Source organism: Rhinopithecus bieti, unplaced genomic scaffold, assembly GCF_001698545.2.
Source record: "Rhinopithecus bieti isolate Rb0 unplaced genomic scaffold, ASM169854v2 scaffold_24469, whole genome shotgun sequence".
In the NCBI taxonomy this organism is placed as follows: domain Eukaryota; kingdom Metazoa; phylum Chordata; class Mammalia; order Primates; family Cercopithecidae; genus Rhinopithecus; species Rhinopithecus bieti.
In genome coordinates this window covers 648980-668019 of record NW_016811248.1, presented here as the reverse complement: position 1 = coordinate 668019, position 19040 = coordinate 648980, and the positions used below count along the sequence as shown (strand labels likewise).

Sequence of the window (19040 nt, the reverse complement as noted above, 5' to 3'; positions counted from 1 at the left end):
GCTGGCTCTCAGGGTGGGAATCTGCGCTCAGCCTTTGGCCACAGTGATCCCCACCCCCTTCTCTTGACAGGTCAGGGCGTCAGGCCAGAGGCCCCTCAGTGTTTGGGGTCATGTGCCCCATGGGGAGTTGGGGGGAAGCTCTGGCCCCTGGGGCTCCTCCTGAGCACTCTTCAGAGGGTTCCAGATCCCTCAGTGGCCGGGATGTGCCCTTCTGTGCTGCGCCAGGAGGTGCTGCTGTGGGGACATCGGCAGAGCGTCGTGGGACTGCCTTAACCGTAGCCTTCAGGTTAAGCAACCTCAGCTCCGAAGTTGGAAGGCGAGACAGAGAAGTGGCCATGGGAGGGCAAATGGGGTCAGGCCTGGCCTTGGCAGTGCTTGCAGCCAGGCTGTGAGGGTGAGCCCCCAACTGTGTCCCTGGATGCAGCAAGGCGCCGCTCTCTGGGCTCATTTCTCTAGTTTCAGGGGGCAAACTATTTTTAAAGTATCAGTCTGTCAAAAGCACACAGGCTTGTTATTGCCACACACAAGGTGATTTGAAAGCAGAATTCAAGCTTTAATTCCTACACTTTCAAGTTCTCCTTGGAAGTTGGTGAGCCAGACTTCCTCACTGAGGCTCCTTTATTCCCCCGAGCCTTCTGTCGCGAGCGGTTTCCTAGCTTCCAGTGAGAACCAGGAAGGAGGTGGTTGCTTTGGCCACGTTTCACAGGGAGTTGTTGGCTTCACACAAGGAAATGGCCAAATGGGAGTGTAGGGGGGTATCTTGGCCCAATTTAGGGGGCAGGGTCAGGAGGCAGCCTGGAGGAGGCCCGCGAGGCCTGGCATCCGGGTGACGAGCGGGCCCACAGCAGCCCTCTCCTGGCCCCACCCCACTCTGATGTCCCTCCAGCTCCCCCGTTTGGAGATCAGCCCTGGCCATTGAGTCCCAGTGGCACTTCCAGAGTGGGTATCTAAACCACTGCGCAGAGGCAGGTACCCCTTCCTGTTCCTTTCCAGAGCCCCTTGGCCTCCCTTACTCCACACTTGCACCTGGAGGGGCTCCAGTTGGGAGGTGCATGTAAACCCAGTGCACCAGGACGGCACCAAGGAGCAGAGGCCACCCTGCAGCAGGCCTGTCCTTCTACTGTGTGGAGGGACCTGCGCCTTGCCCCTCTTTCTGCCTGTGATGCTGAGACAGTCCTCAGAGGTTAGGGCTGCAGTACGGATGTTTTCTCGTGTTCCAGCTCTCACACCATGTTCCGTCCTTCCTCCACTCAAGTGGTCCTTCTAAAATGGTGGCTCTGCAGGACCTGCCACTCAGCCAGAGGGAAGGTTGGGGCCTCAACGATGAGGCCACTTGGGACCCAGCTCTGTCCTCTGCCCTCCCCTCTGGCTGTCCCTGAAACACGGCCTGTCCTGGTGCAGTCTGTCCTGGGACACTCGGGTTTGCTGCTTCTCTGCCTAAAATGCTCTTCCTGGGCCCGCGCGGGGCTGCCGCTCGCCTCCTGCAGGGCTCACCTTCCCCATCCTTGCCTGAAGACGCATCCCATACCTCGGTCACTCCCACTGGAGGCAGACTCTCTGTGACCAGCAGGAACTCTGGGCTGTGTCACGGTTGTATCCCTGACCCTGGATTGGCACCTCCCATGGCGTGGGAGCTAAGCAGAGGCCGGTGAATTAAGGAACTTTCAGGTTTACTTCTCAGTGTGTCTTTTCTCTGTTCCAAACCACAGTTGTGAATGGGAGAGTTCACATCCGCGACTGGAGAGAGGAGACGCTGTGGGAAACAAAGCAACCGGAAGCGAAACAGAGAGTGCGCTCCGAAGCCTGCAAAACCCGCCTCTGCTGGTTCTTCACGCATCACCCTGATGGCTGTGCTCTGTCCGCGGACTGCTGCCCGTTTGCCCATGGGCCTGCGGAGCTGCGGCCACCCCGGACCGCCCCGAGGAAGAAGATTCCATGAGCTGTGTCCTTGCCAGCCAAGGCCTGGTCTGTGGGGGCCAAACCAAGGAGAGCTTCCCCAGCAATCCTGAGTGCTGCGGTCTCTGCTCTGGCTGCGTTTCAGCCCACCTCCTCCCAGCTTTCTCTAGATCCTCACGCCGATGAACCATGTTTCATAAACATCACCCGCCAGAGAAGCCACAGTTACTCAGAAGCCCCCAGCTGGGTGCCTGGCTTGTTTCAGATGCAGCCACTTGAAACGTGCACAGCATCTTCGTATCACAAAGATCGTGTGTGGATCCTTACAGTGTCTCCTGGGGGAGAGCAGCCGAGGACGCCTTGCACAGGCCCCTCCCAGGGCGCTGTCTGACGCCTGCCCCACCATGTCCACCTCTGTGAAGAGGATGGGACTCACCGAGAAGCAAGATCGTATCTGCCAGCGTTTCTCACCACACTGGAGAGCAGCCACTCTGGAGCAGGGATCCACCAGATTGGTATTTTTAAAAAAGGTATAAGGCTTGCTATGTTGAGGTTGTTTTTACAGTTACGGAGAATAAAACAAAATACCCATAATTTCCTCACATGGGCCACTCAAGTGGCATGAAAAAAAAATCATAGGTGAATTGTTGACAGGGCTTTAAAACTGTAAATATCACAGATGACAGAAAGGTAAGACCTACACCTTCCTCCCTCCTCCACGAGACCCTCTCCCCAGAAATACTGCAGCAGTTCTTTTTAGTCCTTCTAGAAAAAAAAAATCCTGATTTGTTTCTCTTTTATTTTATTGAGAGATGGGGTCTTGATCTCTCGCCCAGGCTGGAGTGCAGTGGCACGATCATAGCTCACTGCAGCTTTGAACTCCCGGGCTCCGGCCATCCTTCTGCCTCAGCCTGTCAAGTGGCTGGGACTGTAGATGCACGCCACCATGCCTGGCCAACTTTTAAAATGTTAGAGGCAGGGATCTTGCTATGTTGCCCAGGCTGGCCTTGAATTCCTGGGCTCAAGCAATCCTCCCACCTCAGCCTCCCAAAATGCTGGCGTGACAGCTGCGAGCCATGGCATCTGGCCTCGATGTTTCTATTTAAAGTTATTTCTGTGGTTTTATACAAAAGGTCACATGCAGTCCACACTGTTCTGCCGTTGACTCTGCAGTGTACCCTGGTGCCTCTCCATTAGGTGTATCCACCTGGTTATTCGCGGCAGCCGTGTGGCATTCCGTGGCCGCGCCGCACTCCTCACTCCTGAGCAGTGAGAATAAATGGGCATCTGCTCTGAAGGCACCTCAGCTCTGCAGCACCACAGCGCGGTGCTGCCACGGGCCCAGACCCTGCCCTCTGAGTTCCGAGTCAGTCCCAGAGCCCAGATCCCAGGCTGAGGATGTGCCAGGAGGTCCCTGGCCCTGGAAGCGTCCACCCTTCGTCTTACTGGGAGACTGGCGCTCTGTGGCCCCTTGGGGCAAGCCCCAGTTGGTCGAGCCACTGCAGCTCTGGCTAGTGAAGCACAAGGGAGCTCTGCTGGGGCCTCTGGGGTCTCCACACTGGGAAGTTCTCCCTGCAGGGGACACCTAATGTAGAAGCCCTGAGGTAGCAACCAGGAGCCTAGCACTGAGGGTGGTGGAGCAGGAAGGTGGAAAGAACTCTCTTCCCAAAGATGAGCCACAGAGCCGCACCCTCCCTCAGCCCCTTGTTAGGCCCTGAGGCCTCTTCCTGCCAAGCCGCACCAGGGTTTGCGGGTTTTGTTGCTCAGCATATCCAGGGTCACGTACTTCAGGACAAGTGACCTGATGCCCCTCGGCCTCCCAGCCCTGCAGCCTCGCTGGAGCTCTCCCTGCAGCAGGAAGGGCTGAGCCCGGCTGAGCCCAACCACAAAGGGGCTTGGGGTGACATCAAGGGATGGCAGAGCGGGGAGTGCAGGGAGCCCGACCCAGAGGAGCAGCCCTGCCACTGCCTCCTGGAAGGGGCACACCTGAGCTAAGCCCAGGATGCCACCCAAGCCTCGGGGCCTCCCAAGGTGTCCCCCATGCCAGAGTGCACCTGGCAGAGGCGTCTGCCAGGCCCAGGATAGCTCCAGGTTGTTGGGCCCCTGTTTCCTCTCCCCTTCCCAGGTCTTTCCCAAGCCCAGAGCCCCTGCTTTAATTTTCCAGTGTGGGGAGGCAGGAGAGTGGCCACAGAGCCTGGTTCTGTGCTCGGTGCGGCTGGACTCCAAACCTGGCTCCGGCGCTACAGTCCTGGCGAGGGTGGTGGCCCTGGGGAAGACGAGCTCCCCTAATACTTGGCACAGCAGTTTCCAGTCATGAGCTGCAAGGACAGTCTCAAAGGAGCATCAGATGGGGCTGGGGGCATGTGGGGTGGCCCTGGCTCTCCCAGATGGGGTCCTGTCAGGCCAAGAGCTGTGCTAAGTAGGGCCCACCATGGCCATAGGCCCCTGTGTGTCACCTGGCATAATCAGCTGGTAGAAACGGCCCTTGGTGACCACATCACCTGACCTGACCTCCAGGTTCTAGGTTCCGTTTCTTACTACCCCCCAGCACCACTGTGCCCCTGTCCACACGTCATGTGACTGGGTCCGGCACGGTTACCTTGCGGCAATGAACGATGCATCTGTGGATGAGGGTGGGCAGATAGAGGTTTGGCGGGGGATCGGGTGGGGCACTGATCATGGCAGCCTGGCTGTGGCCAGCCCCAAGGGCTTCCCAGTGACTTCTCAGAGCCTGAGTGGGTCTCCCCTGGACAGGTGGGATTGAGGGAATGCCACACAGGTGGGCATGAGGGGGAATCTCGCCAGGAGTACAGTGCGTCTACACTGCTTTCCAGACTAGCGCCAGGCAGGCCCTAGGTCTCACTGGCTGAGAGGCAGCCTCTGTCCCCCGGCGCCCCGACTTGCCCCATCTGCTGCAGAGGAGACCCACCTGTGGTGAGCATTGTGGTCTTGGGGCCTGCAGGCGCCCTAGTGGCGTTACCATGGTGACCGCAGCCCCTTGGACTGGTGCTGGGGATTCAGACACCAGGTCGCACAGGTCTTAGCTCATGGCATGGCCAAGCTCTGGGGTCTGTCAGGGTTGGCAGGGCAAGCTTCCTGGAGGAGAGGCTGAGGCCACGTATTTGCCCTCTCATCCTGCCTTCCGCTGGGGCTACTCTCCAGGGCCACAACTGTCACAGAACGAGGAACCCCGGCCTCGCGCAGAAGAGCCTTGTGTGGGTGAGAGTCCCAGGGAAGAGGCCGAGCCCTGTGCTGACTTGCCCCAGCTCATTTCTGCTTGACCCTTCCTTGTTGCTGGTTTTGCTCAGAAAACTGCATTGTGGACCTCATCGTTCTGGGAAAAGGTGGTTCACGAGAAAGCACAGTCATGTGTCACTTAACAGTGCAGATGCATCCTGAGAAATGCGTGGTTAGGTGATTTCATCATCCTGCAACATGAGAGTGTGCCCCGCGCTCCCAGATGAGACAGGCTGCCCCACACCCAGGCCGTGGGGGACGGCCTCTCGCTCTTGGAACACACGCCTACACAGCTCATTAACTGTGCCGAATGCTGTACGCAGTTGTAATGCGATGGTAAGTGTCTGTGTAGCTAAACGTAGAAAAGGTACAGTGAAAATATGATGTAAAAGAGAAAACATGCTTCAGCTGTGGAGGGCACTCACCCTGAATGGGGCCTGTGGACAAGGCTGTGGGTGTCCGTGAGGGAGGGGGGTGCCTCTGAGGCCCTGCTGCAGGCTGGATGAACAGCACGCTTAGGCCACACTCAGTTTATACTAAAAAATCCCTTCAGTAACACATTCACCTGAGCTTATTTCTAACTTTTTAATTTTATGAACTTTAAAAACATTTTTTACTCTTTTGTAATAACACTTAGCTTAAAACACATTGTACAGCTGTATAAAATATTTTCCTTTTCTTTCTTTTGAGACAGGGGGTTGTTGTGTCGCCCAGGTTAGAGTGTAGTGGCGCCATCTCGGCTCACTACAGTGAGCCTCAGCCTCCTGGGCTTAACTGATCTCCTGCCTCAGCCCAAGTAGCTGGGACCACAGGCACATGCCACCATGTTGCCCAGACTGGTCTTGAACTCCCAGACTCAAGCGATCCTTCTGTTAGGGGTGGCGAATATCGCAGCTGTCAGTGGCGAATTTAATGAGTCTGCAGCGGCCTCAACTCTTGCCTCCTTGGAAGAAAGAATTCATCTGAAGGGCATAAGGCAGAAAAAGGAGACTGAGGCAAGTTTCCGAGTGGGAGTGGAAGCTTGTTAAAAAGCTTCAGAGCAGGAAAGAAAAGAAAGTACCCTTGGAAGAGACCCAAGCATGCACTCTGGAGGTCAAGTGCAGCATTTGACCTTTTGACTTGGGGTTTTATATGTTGGCATACTTCTGGGGTCTTGTGTCCCTTTTCCTGTGATGCTTACCTTAGGGTGGGCTGCCTGCATGCACAGTGCCCTCCTTGCAATCGGGTCATGAGCATTCACAGTGTGTTTGAAAAGTTGTATCTATGTTCACCTGAGGCTGCTTCCCTTTTCTGGTAGGATGCCCCAGAAGGTCATGCTCTGCGATTTTGTCTCCTAATGCGCATGCTCTAGCCCACTCACCCAATTCCTGAGACTTGACTGGAAGCCGCTGGTGACCAATTTCAAGTAACTTTATCTGTTGGGAAATTGCCTCTCCCTGGCGCGTGCGACCAATGATCATTTTTAGAGAGGCAGTGTGACAACTGCAGGACCATCACCTTGAGGACTAAACTGATTGTTTATCTTGCCCAAATTCCTATCTAAGGGATCTGGGGAGTCCTGCCCTGCAAATCATAAATTCTCATCAGATGGGTTTTATTTAACCCTGTATATTATGACTTAACTTTCCAACCTGACTCTGGCGTAACATTACAAGTCAAGGAAGAAAAATCAAAGTAGTTTACCTCGAAATGTGTTTCTTTGCCATATTTTGAAATGGCCCTACAAAGCTGTTCTGTGTGTGTGTTGGGTGGGGGGGCGAAATTTGCATCTGTAAAGAATCTCTGTTAACATAGCTAGATCTTTTTCTTCCAGACCCTCCCAATCCTAAAGAGATTAAAAGTCTAGCACCCTTGGAAAGGTCTGAATAGGAAACATTTGTCATCTATTGTCTCTAAGGGCAGCCACTATAAGACTTCAAAGAACTCTGCACTCCACAATCTTTATCTTAACCTGAACACTCCCTTTCTGTCAATCCCAGGTCTTCAGACAAACTCAACCAATTGTCAACCAGAAAATGTTTAAATTCACCGATAGCCTGGAAGCTTCCCTCCCTCGCTCCGACTTTTGAGTTGTCCCCCCATTCTGGATGAAACCAACGTATTTCTTTTTTCTTTCTTTCTTTTTTTTTTTTTGAGACGGAGTCTCTCTCTGTCACCCAGGCTGGAGTGCAGTGGCCGGATCTCAGCTCACTGCAAGCCCCGCCTCCCGGGTTCACGCCATTCTCCTGCCTCAGCCTCCCGAGTAGCTGGGACTACAGGCGCCCGCCACCACGCCTGGCTCATTTTTTGTATTTTTAGAAGAGACAGGGTTTCACGATTTTAGGATGGTGTCAATCTCCTGACCTCGTGATCTGCCTGCCTCGGCCTCCCAAAGTGCTGGGTTTACAGGTGTGAGCCACCGCGCCCAACCAAACCAATGTATTTCTTAAATGTATTTGATTGATGTCTCATGCCTCTCTAAAATGTATAAAACCAAGCTGTACCCCAACCACCTTGGTCATATGTTCCCAGGACCTCCTGAGGACTGTGTCACGGGCCATGGTCACTCATTTGGCTCAGAATAAATCTCTTCAAATATTTTACAGAAAACAAATACTTTACAGAGTTTTACTCTCTTCGTTGTCAACCTGCTCTCACTCACCTGACATTCCTGGTGGGTTGGGGTAGCCCTTTCCTGTCCCGCTGCTGCCCGCCTACCAACCTACTGTGTCACTTCCCCCTCGGCCTCCCAAAATGCTGGGGTTACAGGCCAGTATTCTTTATATTATATCAGCTTTTCTCTTTGTTTTTACTTTTAAACTTTTTTGTTAAAAATGAAAACAGAAACACATTAGCCTAGCTAGGCCTACACAGGGTCAGGATCATCAGTATCACTGTCTCCCGCCTCCTCATCTTGTCCCATCAGAAGGTCTTTAGGGGACTAGCACACCTAGGGCTGTCACCGCCTGTGATAACGGCTGCCCTCTGAATCCGTCCTGAAAGGCGTGCCTGAGGTTCTTCTTGAGGAAGCATCACTCTTTAAAGAAACGATCATGGTGATGTGTGCTTGGTTTCCTTTTTTCATCATAGATTTGCTTGGAACCAGATAAGGCATTATGAACATTCCTCTCTATGAAAGAAAGCCTTCCGTATTGAGGTCTATGCTTCAGACTTGTTAAGGTGCCTGTTGAGGTCTGCAAAGCTTTTGCTAAACCCTTCACTGTAAATTTTCTTGGGGCTCATCTTGTTTTTTGCCAGTTGCCTTTTCTCTTGCCCCTTCTTCAGCTCTGCCTCCGTCTTCCACTTCCAACAGCTCCTCTTTGGTCAGTTCTTCAGGAACCACCTGGAGGCGCTCCTCACCGCCATCCTCCTCCAATCCAGGCTGGAGTTGTTTGCCATCCTAGCCACAGCCGTCTTGAGTTTTGCAGCCTCCTCATCCTGGGCAAAACCTTTGAAGTCCTGGGTGAACTCTTGCGTGTCCTCCTCTGGATGCCACTCACGCACACCTTGGCAAGCGCGCCTGGGTCATCACCCCAAGCTCAAACAAGGTTTCTGGCACAGCCCTAGTTGCCATCCTTCCACAGTTGCATCAGTGCCTTCTCGGCAGACTCTTCAGCTGAAGCTATAGCCCGGGCAAAGGACCTCCTCAGTCAGGAGGCCTTAAAAGCTGCTGTGAGTGCTGGGTCCATCGGATCAAAGGAGTGGTGTTTGGAGGGGGAGCCACTGTGACATAGGGGTGAAAATCACCAGTAAGAGGAGGATGGATGTGTGGGTGCACCACCACCAACAAGCAAGACCTTGAAAGGAACTGTGTTATCTGGCAACACAGGAGGGATGAAAATCACCAATAAGAGCAGGATGTGCAGGAGCAGCACCACCCACAAGCAAGACCTTGAAAGGAACTGTCATCCGGCAACTCAGGAGGGCCTCTAGGAAGAGGAATGGGCCATTCCTAACTCCCTTGTTCCTGCACTGCCCTGGCCCTGTGTGCTCACTGTTTCTCTTGAAGGACCTGGGGCTCTCATTGTGCAGGATCACATTCATAGCCTGCAACATGGCCACCAGGCAAGGCTGGTGTCCTGTCCCTAAAAGCCTGGAAGCCTGGCATTGACTTGACCTCCTTAAGGATGAAAGTGAAACACCTATACAAAAATTCTATCAGTGAGGAAATAATGACGGTGAAAGATCTGAGCTAACCCACCCCACATCTTACCTTTTCCTGAATTAATAGTGCTGGGCTAACTTTGGAAGACAGGCTGTAGTTTTGTTGTTGTTGTTGTTTTTGAGATGGAGTCTCGCTCTGTCACCCAGGCTGGAGTTCAGTGGTGCAATCTTGGCTCACTGCAACCTCTGCCTCCTGGGTTCAAGCGATTATCCTGCCTCAGCCTCCCGAGTAGCTGGGATTACAGGTGCCTGCCACCACGCCCAACTAATTTTTGTATTTTTAATAGAGATGGGATTTCACCATGTTGGCCAGGCTAGTCTCAAACTCCTGACCGCAGGTGATCAGCCTGCCTCGGCCCTCCAAAGTGCTGGAATTACAGGCGTGAGCCACCGCACCCAGCCTAAGCTGTAGTTTAAATTACTGTAGGCCTTGCCCCAAACTCAACTGCTTTTGTAAAGCTAATGGAAGGCATCAGACTGTGGGAGGAGAGGAGACCTGCCAAGGCACAGACATGAATGGTTGCCAGCCATTGTATCGGAGGGTATAAGACATGCAGCTTCCCCAATTACTCTTGCAAATACCATCACTATTGTAGAACCCAAGATTGGCCTTTTGTGGTATCTTTTCAGGTTTTCTGCATGTCTGACACCCATGGCTCCACTTGGACCCATCACCCCTGCTCCTGTGGCCCCCACAGAGGCAATTCAGCCCGCAGGAGGACAGCGTCGATCCTCTGATTTCATCTCTGCCCCAACCAATCAGCAGCAGGAACTTTTACCTGGCCACCCCCATGCCTTCCCCGAAACTGCCTTTGAAAAACCCCTAACCTACAAGCTTTGGATGAGAATGATTTGAGTAGTGACTCAGTCTCCCACATGGCGTGGCCAGCCTTGTGTCTGTTAAACTCTCTCGACAAAAATGCCATGGTCTTTCTTTGTGCAGTGGACAGGAAAAATCCCTTGGGCGGATACAAAAGTCCTTTCAGGCATCTGTTTCCAGAATAGGGAGGTTTCCTCCATATTGAAGATTTGCTGTAGCAAGTAAATTTCCTCCATAATCGAACTTCCAGAACTCTTCAGCTGCCTTCACATCAGCACCCACAGACTCAGCACTCACATTGACATTATGTAATGCATAACGATCCTCGAATCATGTAAACCACCCAGAACTAGCAGAAAATCCGACACCAAAGTTGGGTCCAGCCTTTCCTTTCAACATTGCAAACTTACTTTTTGCTCTGGCCATGATTGCCATGGTGCTGAAACCGCCTCTGCAAAAATTATAACAGAAAACTATGACAGTGAAAGAGACGACTAACCCAGCTGGCTCCATCTTGCTTCTAACCTCCAAGCTGTCCTTGTTCATTCCCAGGCGTAGGCTCAACCAACTTTGGGAGGAACTTAGTTTATGGTGTGAAAGGAAAATAAATCTTGGGGCCCCAAAATCACTAAGCCAAAGGGGAAAGACAAGCTGGGAACTGCTTAGGGCAAACCTGCCTCCCATTCTATTCCTAAAAAAGGTAACTACTAAGATTAAAAAGCTGCATACCTCCCTCACAAGGACGTTCCTTGTGGACAAATGACAGAACCCGAAGCCACCCCTCTGGTCACTGAGATAGGTGCATCTCTGACTGCCTCCTTTGGAAAGGCCAATCAGGAGCTCAAAAGAATGCAACCGTTTGTCTCTTATCGACCTATGACCCGGAAGTCCCCTCCCTGCTTCGAGTTGTCCCACCTTTCTGGATGGAACCAATGTATACCTTACATATATTGATTGATGTCTCATATCTCCCTAAAATGTATAAAACCAAGCTGTTCCCGACCACCTTGGGCACACCTTCAGGACCCCCTGAGGCTGTGTCACGGGCACACATCCTTAACTTTGGCAAAATAAACTTCCTAAAATTGACTGAGACCTGTCTCAGATATTTGGGGTTCACAATGCCTTAACTTTGAAACAAAGACAATAACAACCCTTTTCCCAAACAAAGTCCCTTCCTGCCTGAGGATCAGACTGCCTTTGTAGGACTAACAAATTTGTCATGAGATTAGAAATTATGGTTTAGGAGTCATGCAGCTGCAGGTGGTGGGATTCTGAACCTCCTTAAATTGCTCCTGTGATAACCTAAGATCAATGCTTAACATATTTTGCAGACCCTGTATGCAGTGGATCCGCTGGCACCACCCAAATAGATAAATTGGCCCATCTGGTCTTGTGGCCCCCCCCACCCAGGAACGGACTCAGCTCATGAAGACAACTTCAGCTCCCTAAGATTTTATCTTGGACCCGACTAATGAGCACTCCCAAGCCACTGGCCCTCTACTCACCAAGTTATCCTTAAAAACCTCAATCCCTGAGTTTTCAGAGAGACCGATCTGAATAATAATAAAACTCCCGTCTCCCACACAGCCAACTCTGCGTGAATGAAGCTCTTGATTGCAATTTCCCTGTCTTGATACATCGGCTCTGTCTAGGCAGTGGGCAAGGAGAACCCACTGGGCAGTTACAGTGCGGAGAGGGATTCGCTGCTCTGTCTGGTCTTCAGTCCCTGTCGCATCCAGGCACCTCTCGACTTTCTGTTAGTCGCCTTGCTTTCAGCGAAGTGGATCCTCGGCATCCGCTTTATAATGGTCACCTTGCTTTCACAGAGGTGGGCTCTTTGAGCAGCCGTCACTTTGTCCTTGCTCATCGGGGCTGTAGCTCTGGTGGAACGGGACCTGCCTGCCTGGCGAGCATAACCGCCTCTGATTTTCCATCTTCGTGGTCCTTAGTCGCTTGTCATTCCATTTTCAGGTCAGTCACTGGCAATAATGACTCTTACTGGTCTCTCACCAGCAGCAGTAGCTGTGGATCTCGTATGCTTGGGGACCGTGATGAACAAACCACACGAGATCAGGCACAAGAGAAAAGTGTGCAATTGAGAGATGCAGAAAACACCAGGTGTGTGAGGCAGCTGTGGGGTGACGGAACACACAAAGTGTGAAAGGAAAATCAATCTCGGGACTCCCAAATCACTCAGCCGAAGAGAAGAGTCAAGCCAGGAACTACGCTAGGCAAACCTCCCATTCTGTTCCTAAATAAGATGGCTACATAGATTTTAAAAAGCTACATACCTCCCTCACAGTTTGTCCCCTGGGAAATTCCTTGTGGGCCCCAAGATCTTTACCCTAAAACAGTTGTGTTAAATTTCACCCTCACAATGTAAATGGATGATAGCTCATCTTCACAGGTACAACTCAAAGTCAGCCTCTGCTCACCTGAGACAAATGCATGTCTGATGGCTTCCTGTGTCCTATGTTTGTTCTATCCTAGTAGAAATGCAGGTTCACTGAGCCAGACTAAATTGTGTATTCAGTGAAAGACTGATCGAAGACTCAAAAGGACGCATCTGTTTGTCTCTTGTCTACCTGTGACCTGGAAGCCCCTGCTTCCAGTGGTCCCGCCTTTCCGGACCAAATCCATGTTCATCTTACATGTGTTGATTGATGTCTCATGTGTCCCTAAAATGTATAAAACCAAACTGTGCCCTGGCTACCTTAGGCGCATGTCATCAGGACCTCCTGAGGCTGCGTTATGGGCGTCTCCTTAACCTTGGCAACGTAAACTTTCTAAATTGGTTGAGACCTGTCTCAGATATTTTGGGTTCAAATACCTAAGGGAGGTATGAGGCTTTTTTTTTTTTCAGTCTTTGCAGCTGTCTTATTTAGGGACAAAATGGGAGGCAGGTTGCCTGATGCAGTTCCCAGCTTGACTCTTCCCCGTGGCTTGGTGATTGTCTTCCGGGAGCACCTTCGTAGGTGTGTTCTGTGGTGGACTGAAACATCGCGATGTGGCACATGCGTAAGCATTAAACACGGGTGAACAGTGGGCTTTCATCAGCTCCCAGCTGCTCTTTCCCAACACGGGCTTTCATCCAGGAAATGGCTGCCATGGCTGCTAGGAACAACCTGACTTGTCCACCATGGGAGTCGTCATTCAGGAGAAGACAACATTTGGAGACCCCAGGTTAGGGTAGGGAGACTGTTCACACCTGGAACAGGAGGCAGCTGTGCCCCTGTCCATTCCTCACAGCCCTGCTGCACTTGGCAGTCTGCATCCATTGTCATAGGTAAACCCCCATGGGGTGTCAGTGACCTGGTGCTACAGAGGAGAAAACTGAGGCTCAGAGAGGTTAAGTGACTTGCCCAGAGTCACACAGCAACTGCCAGAGTCAGGATTTCCATGTTCGGCTGCAGTCTCCTGGCAGGGCTCTTCCCTGTGAGGCCCTTGACCAGAGGGACACTCAGGGTTTAGTCTGGCGGGGGGGGGCATGCATTTGTTTTTCACCCTCCAGTCATGGTGGATGGTGGTTTCTCATTGGTGAAGTGGAGCTTTCAAAATGAATCCATTTCAGTAAAAAAAAGTGGGTCAACAAATAAAAAATATTAACTAGGTGACAGTTTTTTTGGTGCATGGAGAGGGACGATATCACAAAGGCAACCCTCAAATTATGCAAGCTTGGAAACCACTGCCTCATATCTCCTTCCAGAATCAGGAGCAGGCAGCACCCGCATCTCAGCGCACACCCTGTCACTGTCTTGTGCCTGACAGTGAGGCAGGAGAATTGGGTCTCGAGGCAGGGAACCTAAGGCCAATTCGTGCTGACTGGATACCAGAGGCAACTTCCTTTTTGACCCCTCCTTTCTTTGCTGGCAGTTGAAACATGAAAAGTACCTCTGATTGGTTCCCTCCCACAAACAATCAGACTGGTTGTGGGCCAGGCCTATTCTTCATTCTGATTGTTCCCCCCCTGTGCAGCCAATCAGACCGGTCACAAGCCGCTACTTCATTTGCATAGAGTGAACCAATGAGAAACCTTCATTTTTATAGAGTGAAGCAATGGAAAACCTTCATTTGCATATAGTGAACCAATGGGAAACCTTCATTTGCATAGAGTGAACCAATGGGAAGCCTTCATTTGCATAGAGTGAAGCAATGGGAAACTTCTAGAGGGTATTTATGCCCCAGAAACTTCTGTGACAGATGCTCTTGAGCCACTTGCTCAACTCCACTCCCTCTGTGGAGTGTACTTTTGTTTAAAATAAATCTCTGCTTTTACTTCCTTCCTTTGTGCATTGTGTCCAATTCTTTGTTCAAAACACCAAGAACCTGGACAACTACCCTCACTCAGTAACAGTAGTCTCTGACTTCCTTGTTCTCATTCCGGCCTGGGCTGCAGCAGCACCTTGGTCTCCTCATCTGTTAGATGTTAGCAGGTGGTGGGACCCCTGCTGGCCAGGCTGCAGTTGAAATGGAAGGCAGGAATGGGTGTTTACGTCTCAAGCCCACCCCACGCAGGAGCTCAGCCATGTAGTTGGGCCTGTCGGTTGCTACAGGGCACTCGACAGTAGAAAGACCTGTGGGCAGTGAACCAGAGGCAGCTCCTCTAAGTGAGATGCAGAGGTCCCCAAGAAGGAAAGTGAATTGCTCAGGGTCACAGAGCTGTGTCATTAATTAGAAACACAAATTAATCTCTCCTGCAGATGTAGGCGGTCACTGTGGCTCCCTCAGGGAGAGAGGACTGAGTCTCAGGGGCAGCCAGTAAATTTTCACCTCTATGGTAATTAGGAGTTCAGTGATTTTTTTTCTTTTTCTTTTTTTTTTTTTTTAAGCACCAAATGGTTAAAATTTGTTTAAATTAATTTTTAAAAATTAATTTTTAAAAGGAGTTTAGTGATGTTTAATGAAAAGAGCCTGTAAGAGGTCTTTATGATGGTGCCCTGGGCTTCCCTCTCACTTACTCTGAGGCAGAAATTAAAGAAAAATAAATACTGTGTTTATTCAGTCTAAGGAAAGTAAAAGCTAAGGCCTAGAATGTGGCAAGACAAGGGCTAAAAAGAAAAGAACACTTTTTTTCTATTTAGCAGCTCACTTCAGGGAATTATAAGATAATGCTTTTCAGCCAAGGCTAAAGGAATGGGCTTTAGACACTTTTCCTTCTCCACAGCAAGGTTGACGGAAAAAAAAAAAAAAAAAAGAGAGAGACAAATTCCTTTACTGTTATTCCTTTCCTTAGTCTCTTAAGCATGATTATGTTTTACAAATGTCTGTATTTAGCCAGTTCTTGTTTTTCTTTCGATGCAGCTACAAGGCCACTGGCTATGCAAAGCCACAAGCTATGCGCTATATGATTAACCGCTTTTGTTTTGCTTTTGTAAGCCGGCTTATAAAATCCTGGCTCTGTCTTTGTTCAAGGCTCAGCTTTTTAGATGTGAGTCCACTGAGCTGGTGTGTACCTTAAAATAAACAATCCTCCTGTTCTCCATATCAGTCATCTCTCTAGTCCTCTATTTCCCACAACATTTTAGATGCCACTCAGGTGACAGGCAGTGAGGATTTTCCCCTCGGGGTTCTTCCCTTTGCCCACCTGAGCTACCTTCATAGCATGGTGGATGGGAGCTGTGCCACTGGGGCCGTCATGGCAGGGCTGGGAAAATCCCGGGGCAGGGAGCAGGAGCTGTGCCCTCTGCTGGGCTGAGAGCATGGCGTTGCTCAGCTGTGCTTCTCACGATCCCTCCCCAGGCTCTATGGACTCCCAACCACTCCAGTGCAAATCAGAACTCAGTGGAAGACATCAGGAGAGTGGACATGCAGGTGTTGGAGATCCTCCCTTTGTGGGTCCCCCTTCTCTGGGGTTTTCTCCTCAATTTGCAGTAGTTTGGGCAGCTGTGAACTCCATCCCCTGATTCCTCAGGGATTGAAGATGATGACACTTTTCTTGATTTGCACCCTGTGCACTGCGTGGTCTGGCAGTTTCTTCCAGAAAGCCGGGTAAATGTAGATTCTACCTCGTGCACCTCCCTTCTTATAGGGGTGGACTCCTGTATTCATCTGTTCTCAAATTGCTATAAAAAAATACCCAAGACTATGCTATTTACAAAGAAAAGAGGTTTAATTGGCTCATGGTTCTGCAGGCTGCCTAGGGAGCATGATGCTGGCATCTGCTCAGCTTCTGGGGAGGCCTCAGGAGACTTACAATCATGGCGGAAGGCAAAGGGGAAGCAGGCATGTTTCCATATGGCCAGTGCAGGAGGAAGACAGAAGAGGCAGCGATTTTCTTTCTCAATATTATGGAAAGGATGATGCCTCCTGCTGTTTACTTAGGTTTGATAAAATGCAGTGTCTACCCCTGCCAGGGTGCTGAAGGAGGGTCCCATGTTGAGACAGCCACACCCGCCCAACGTCCACACCTCCCCACACCCGCCCAACATCCACGCCTCCCCTCATTCCCAGCTCCCTGCGTTAGCCTGGGCCACGGGTCTGGCCGATGGTCTGTGAGTAGAAGGGATGCCCCCGTGCCCTGTGCGGAGATGCCAGGGGCCACGTGTTCTGGGTGGGGAGTCAGCAGATGCAGGGGCAGGGGGCATGGGAGTGAACCCCCACCTTTACAGTGAGAGCCATGGGGCCCTCTATATCTGTCGGGGGATGGTGGGCCCTGTGTGGTCCAGTTGCCCAGAGGAGGTACCCTTGAGCTGGAGCTTGAGAGGTAAGGGGGTCCCTCGTGGGAGGTGAGTTTGTCTTTTCCCCTCTCTGTGGTTCTGTGGCTCCAGGTGCAGCAGGGGCAGCTGCAGCAGTGGCCTTCAGCCCAGGAGGAGGGGCTGGAGATTCAATTCCCCAGAAGCTTCAGAGTGTCGCCATCGAGGAGGCCTGGGTTAGAGGTGGCTTCCTGAGACATGGCTCCGGGTTCCAGGGGCCTGGGGCTCTGGGGTGAGCTGTGAACTCCCATCCGGCACAGGGGACTTGCCCCAACACTCTGCTGAGAGACTTGCCCCATCTTCTGCCTGGGCCCCCTGCCCTGGGCCGTGTCTCTCAAGGTGACCCCAGCCCCTGAGCTGAGGTGTTGCACAAGAAAATGCAATGCTGCCAGACCGCAGCCTGCCTGGCCAAACCCTTTCCCGGAATTCTCCTCCTGCACCTTCCATACATTTCTCCATCCACGGAGCCCCAGGCCTTTGCCTTCCCTCTTCTTCAACCCTCCAATTTTGGTTTCCTCTCTATTCTCCCTTTAGAATTGAGTAGGCTGGGGCAGGGGTGAGGGTGTGTGTGTGGGAGATTGTGGGGTGGGGAGGGAGGGGAGTGTCCTGAGGGTCAGTTGAGGGTGATGCCTCTTTCACCAGCATCACCAAAGATGAAACCAACAATAAAGTAAATACCGCGTGTTCTCATCTGTAAGTGGGAACTAAATAATGAGAACACGTGGGCAGAAAGAGGAGGACCATAGACATGGCGACCTACTTGAGGGAGGAGGTTGGGAGGAGGGACAGGTTCAGAAAAAAACACCAAACTGTTGGGTACTAGCCTGAGTACCCAGGTGATGAAACAATCTGCAGCCTGAATCCCTGAGTCAGGAGTTTGCTATATAACAAACCTGCATATGTACACTTGAGCAAGAAATAAAAGCTAAAATAGAGAGAGCTCTCAGCCGATGGGCACCGGGGCTCATGCCTGTAATCCCATCACTTCAGGAGGCCAAGGCAGGAGGATTGCTTGAGTCCAGAAGTTCAAATCCAGCCTGGGCAACATAGCAAGACCCTGTTTCTATGAAAAAATTAAAAATTAGCTGGGAGTGGTGGCATGTGCCTGTAGTCCTAGCTACTCCGGAGGCTGAGGCAGGGAGGATTGCTTGAGCCCAGGAGTTTCAGCCTGAGCAACTGAGTGAGATTCTGTATCTAAAAAATTAAAAACGGCCAGGTGCAGTGGCTCATGCTTGTAATCCCAGCACTTTAGGAGGCCGAGGCAGGTGGATCACCTGAGGTCAGGAGTTCAAGACCAGCCTGGTCAACATCGTGAAACCCTGTCTCTACTAAAAATGCAAAAATTAGCTGGGCTTAGTGGCATACACCTGTAATCCCAGCTACTCGAGAGGCCGAGGCACAAGAGAGAATCAGTTGAACCTGGGAGGCAGAGGTTGCAATGAGCCAATATAATGACACTGCACTCCAGCCTGGGCAACAGAGGGAGACTCCCTCTCGAAAAAAATAAAAATAAAATAAAATAAAAGCCCTAGTCCCCTTAGTCTTAGTTGGGGCTGAGCTCAGTCTGTCCTGGAATCTCTTCCCCACTCCAGGGGTCTGAATGAAGCCAGTCTTGCCACTTTTCACAAGTGTCTGGCGGGCACTGTTTTACCTTTTTTTTTTTTTTTTTTTATTTGAGGCAGAGTCTCACTCTGTTGCCCAGCCTGGAGTGCAGTGGCATTGACCTTGACTCACTACAACCTCCGCCTCCTGGGTTCAGGCAATTCTTGTGCCTCAGCCTCCTGAGTAGCTGGGATTACAGGCCTGCACCAACAGTCCCAGCTAAATTATTTTGTATTTTAGTAGAGATGGAGGTTTCACCATGTTGACCAAGCTGTTTTGAACTCCTGGACTCAAGGAGTCTGCCCACCTCAGCCTCCCAAAGTGCTGGGAAGACAGGTGTATTTCCTGTGATGCTGGGACCCCTCCCTGTGCTGTAGCACCCATAGATTGAACGACTTCTCCAGTGTGGGGAGAACGCTTGGGAAGCGCTGTATGAGGAAGCGCTGCCCTGGGTCAGAAACCTGGATGCAGCCCTGCGAGGCCTCCAGCTGAGGGGCAGGCGGCCGTGCCACCACTCAGTGATCCGATTGAGTGCCTACTGCGTGGCCAGCAATTCCGTGTGTTGGGGATAGAGTGACAGCAGAGGTGATGGCTTGTGCTGGGGATAGAGTGACAGCAGAGGTGATAGCTTGTGCTGGGGATAGAGT

At 51.5% G+C, this 19040-nt stretch overlaps 1 protein-coding gene across 5 annotated transcripts in view; it reads left to right on the top strand.

Annotated features, from left to right (window-relative positions):
• Nucleotides 1-14878, top strand: part of TRMT44 (tRNA methyltransferase 44 homolog) — a 42318-nt gene extending 27440 nt beyond the window's left edge. Inside the window, exons 11-13 of one of the 5 annotated variants that reach the window (XR_001889517.1) lie at nucleotides 1710-2426; nucleotides 5205-5469; nucleotides 7113-7285. Coding sequence is in view for 1 of the 5 variants with exons in the window: in XM_017893610.1 (XP_017749099.1) it covers nucleotides 1710-1939 (230 nt within the window). In the remaining 4 variants the exon portion in view is untranslated. Of the gene's footprint in view, nucleotides 1-1709; nucleotides 2497-5204; nucleotides 5775-5827; nucleotides 5847-7112; nucleotides 7286-11430 lie in introns of those variants that run through there. The other 4 variants (XR_001889518.1, XR_001889516.1, XR_001889515.1 and 1 more) reach the window with 4 other exon arrangements.
• The last annotated feature ends 4162 nt before the right edge of the window (nucleotides 14879-19040 follow it).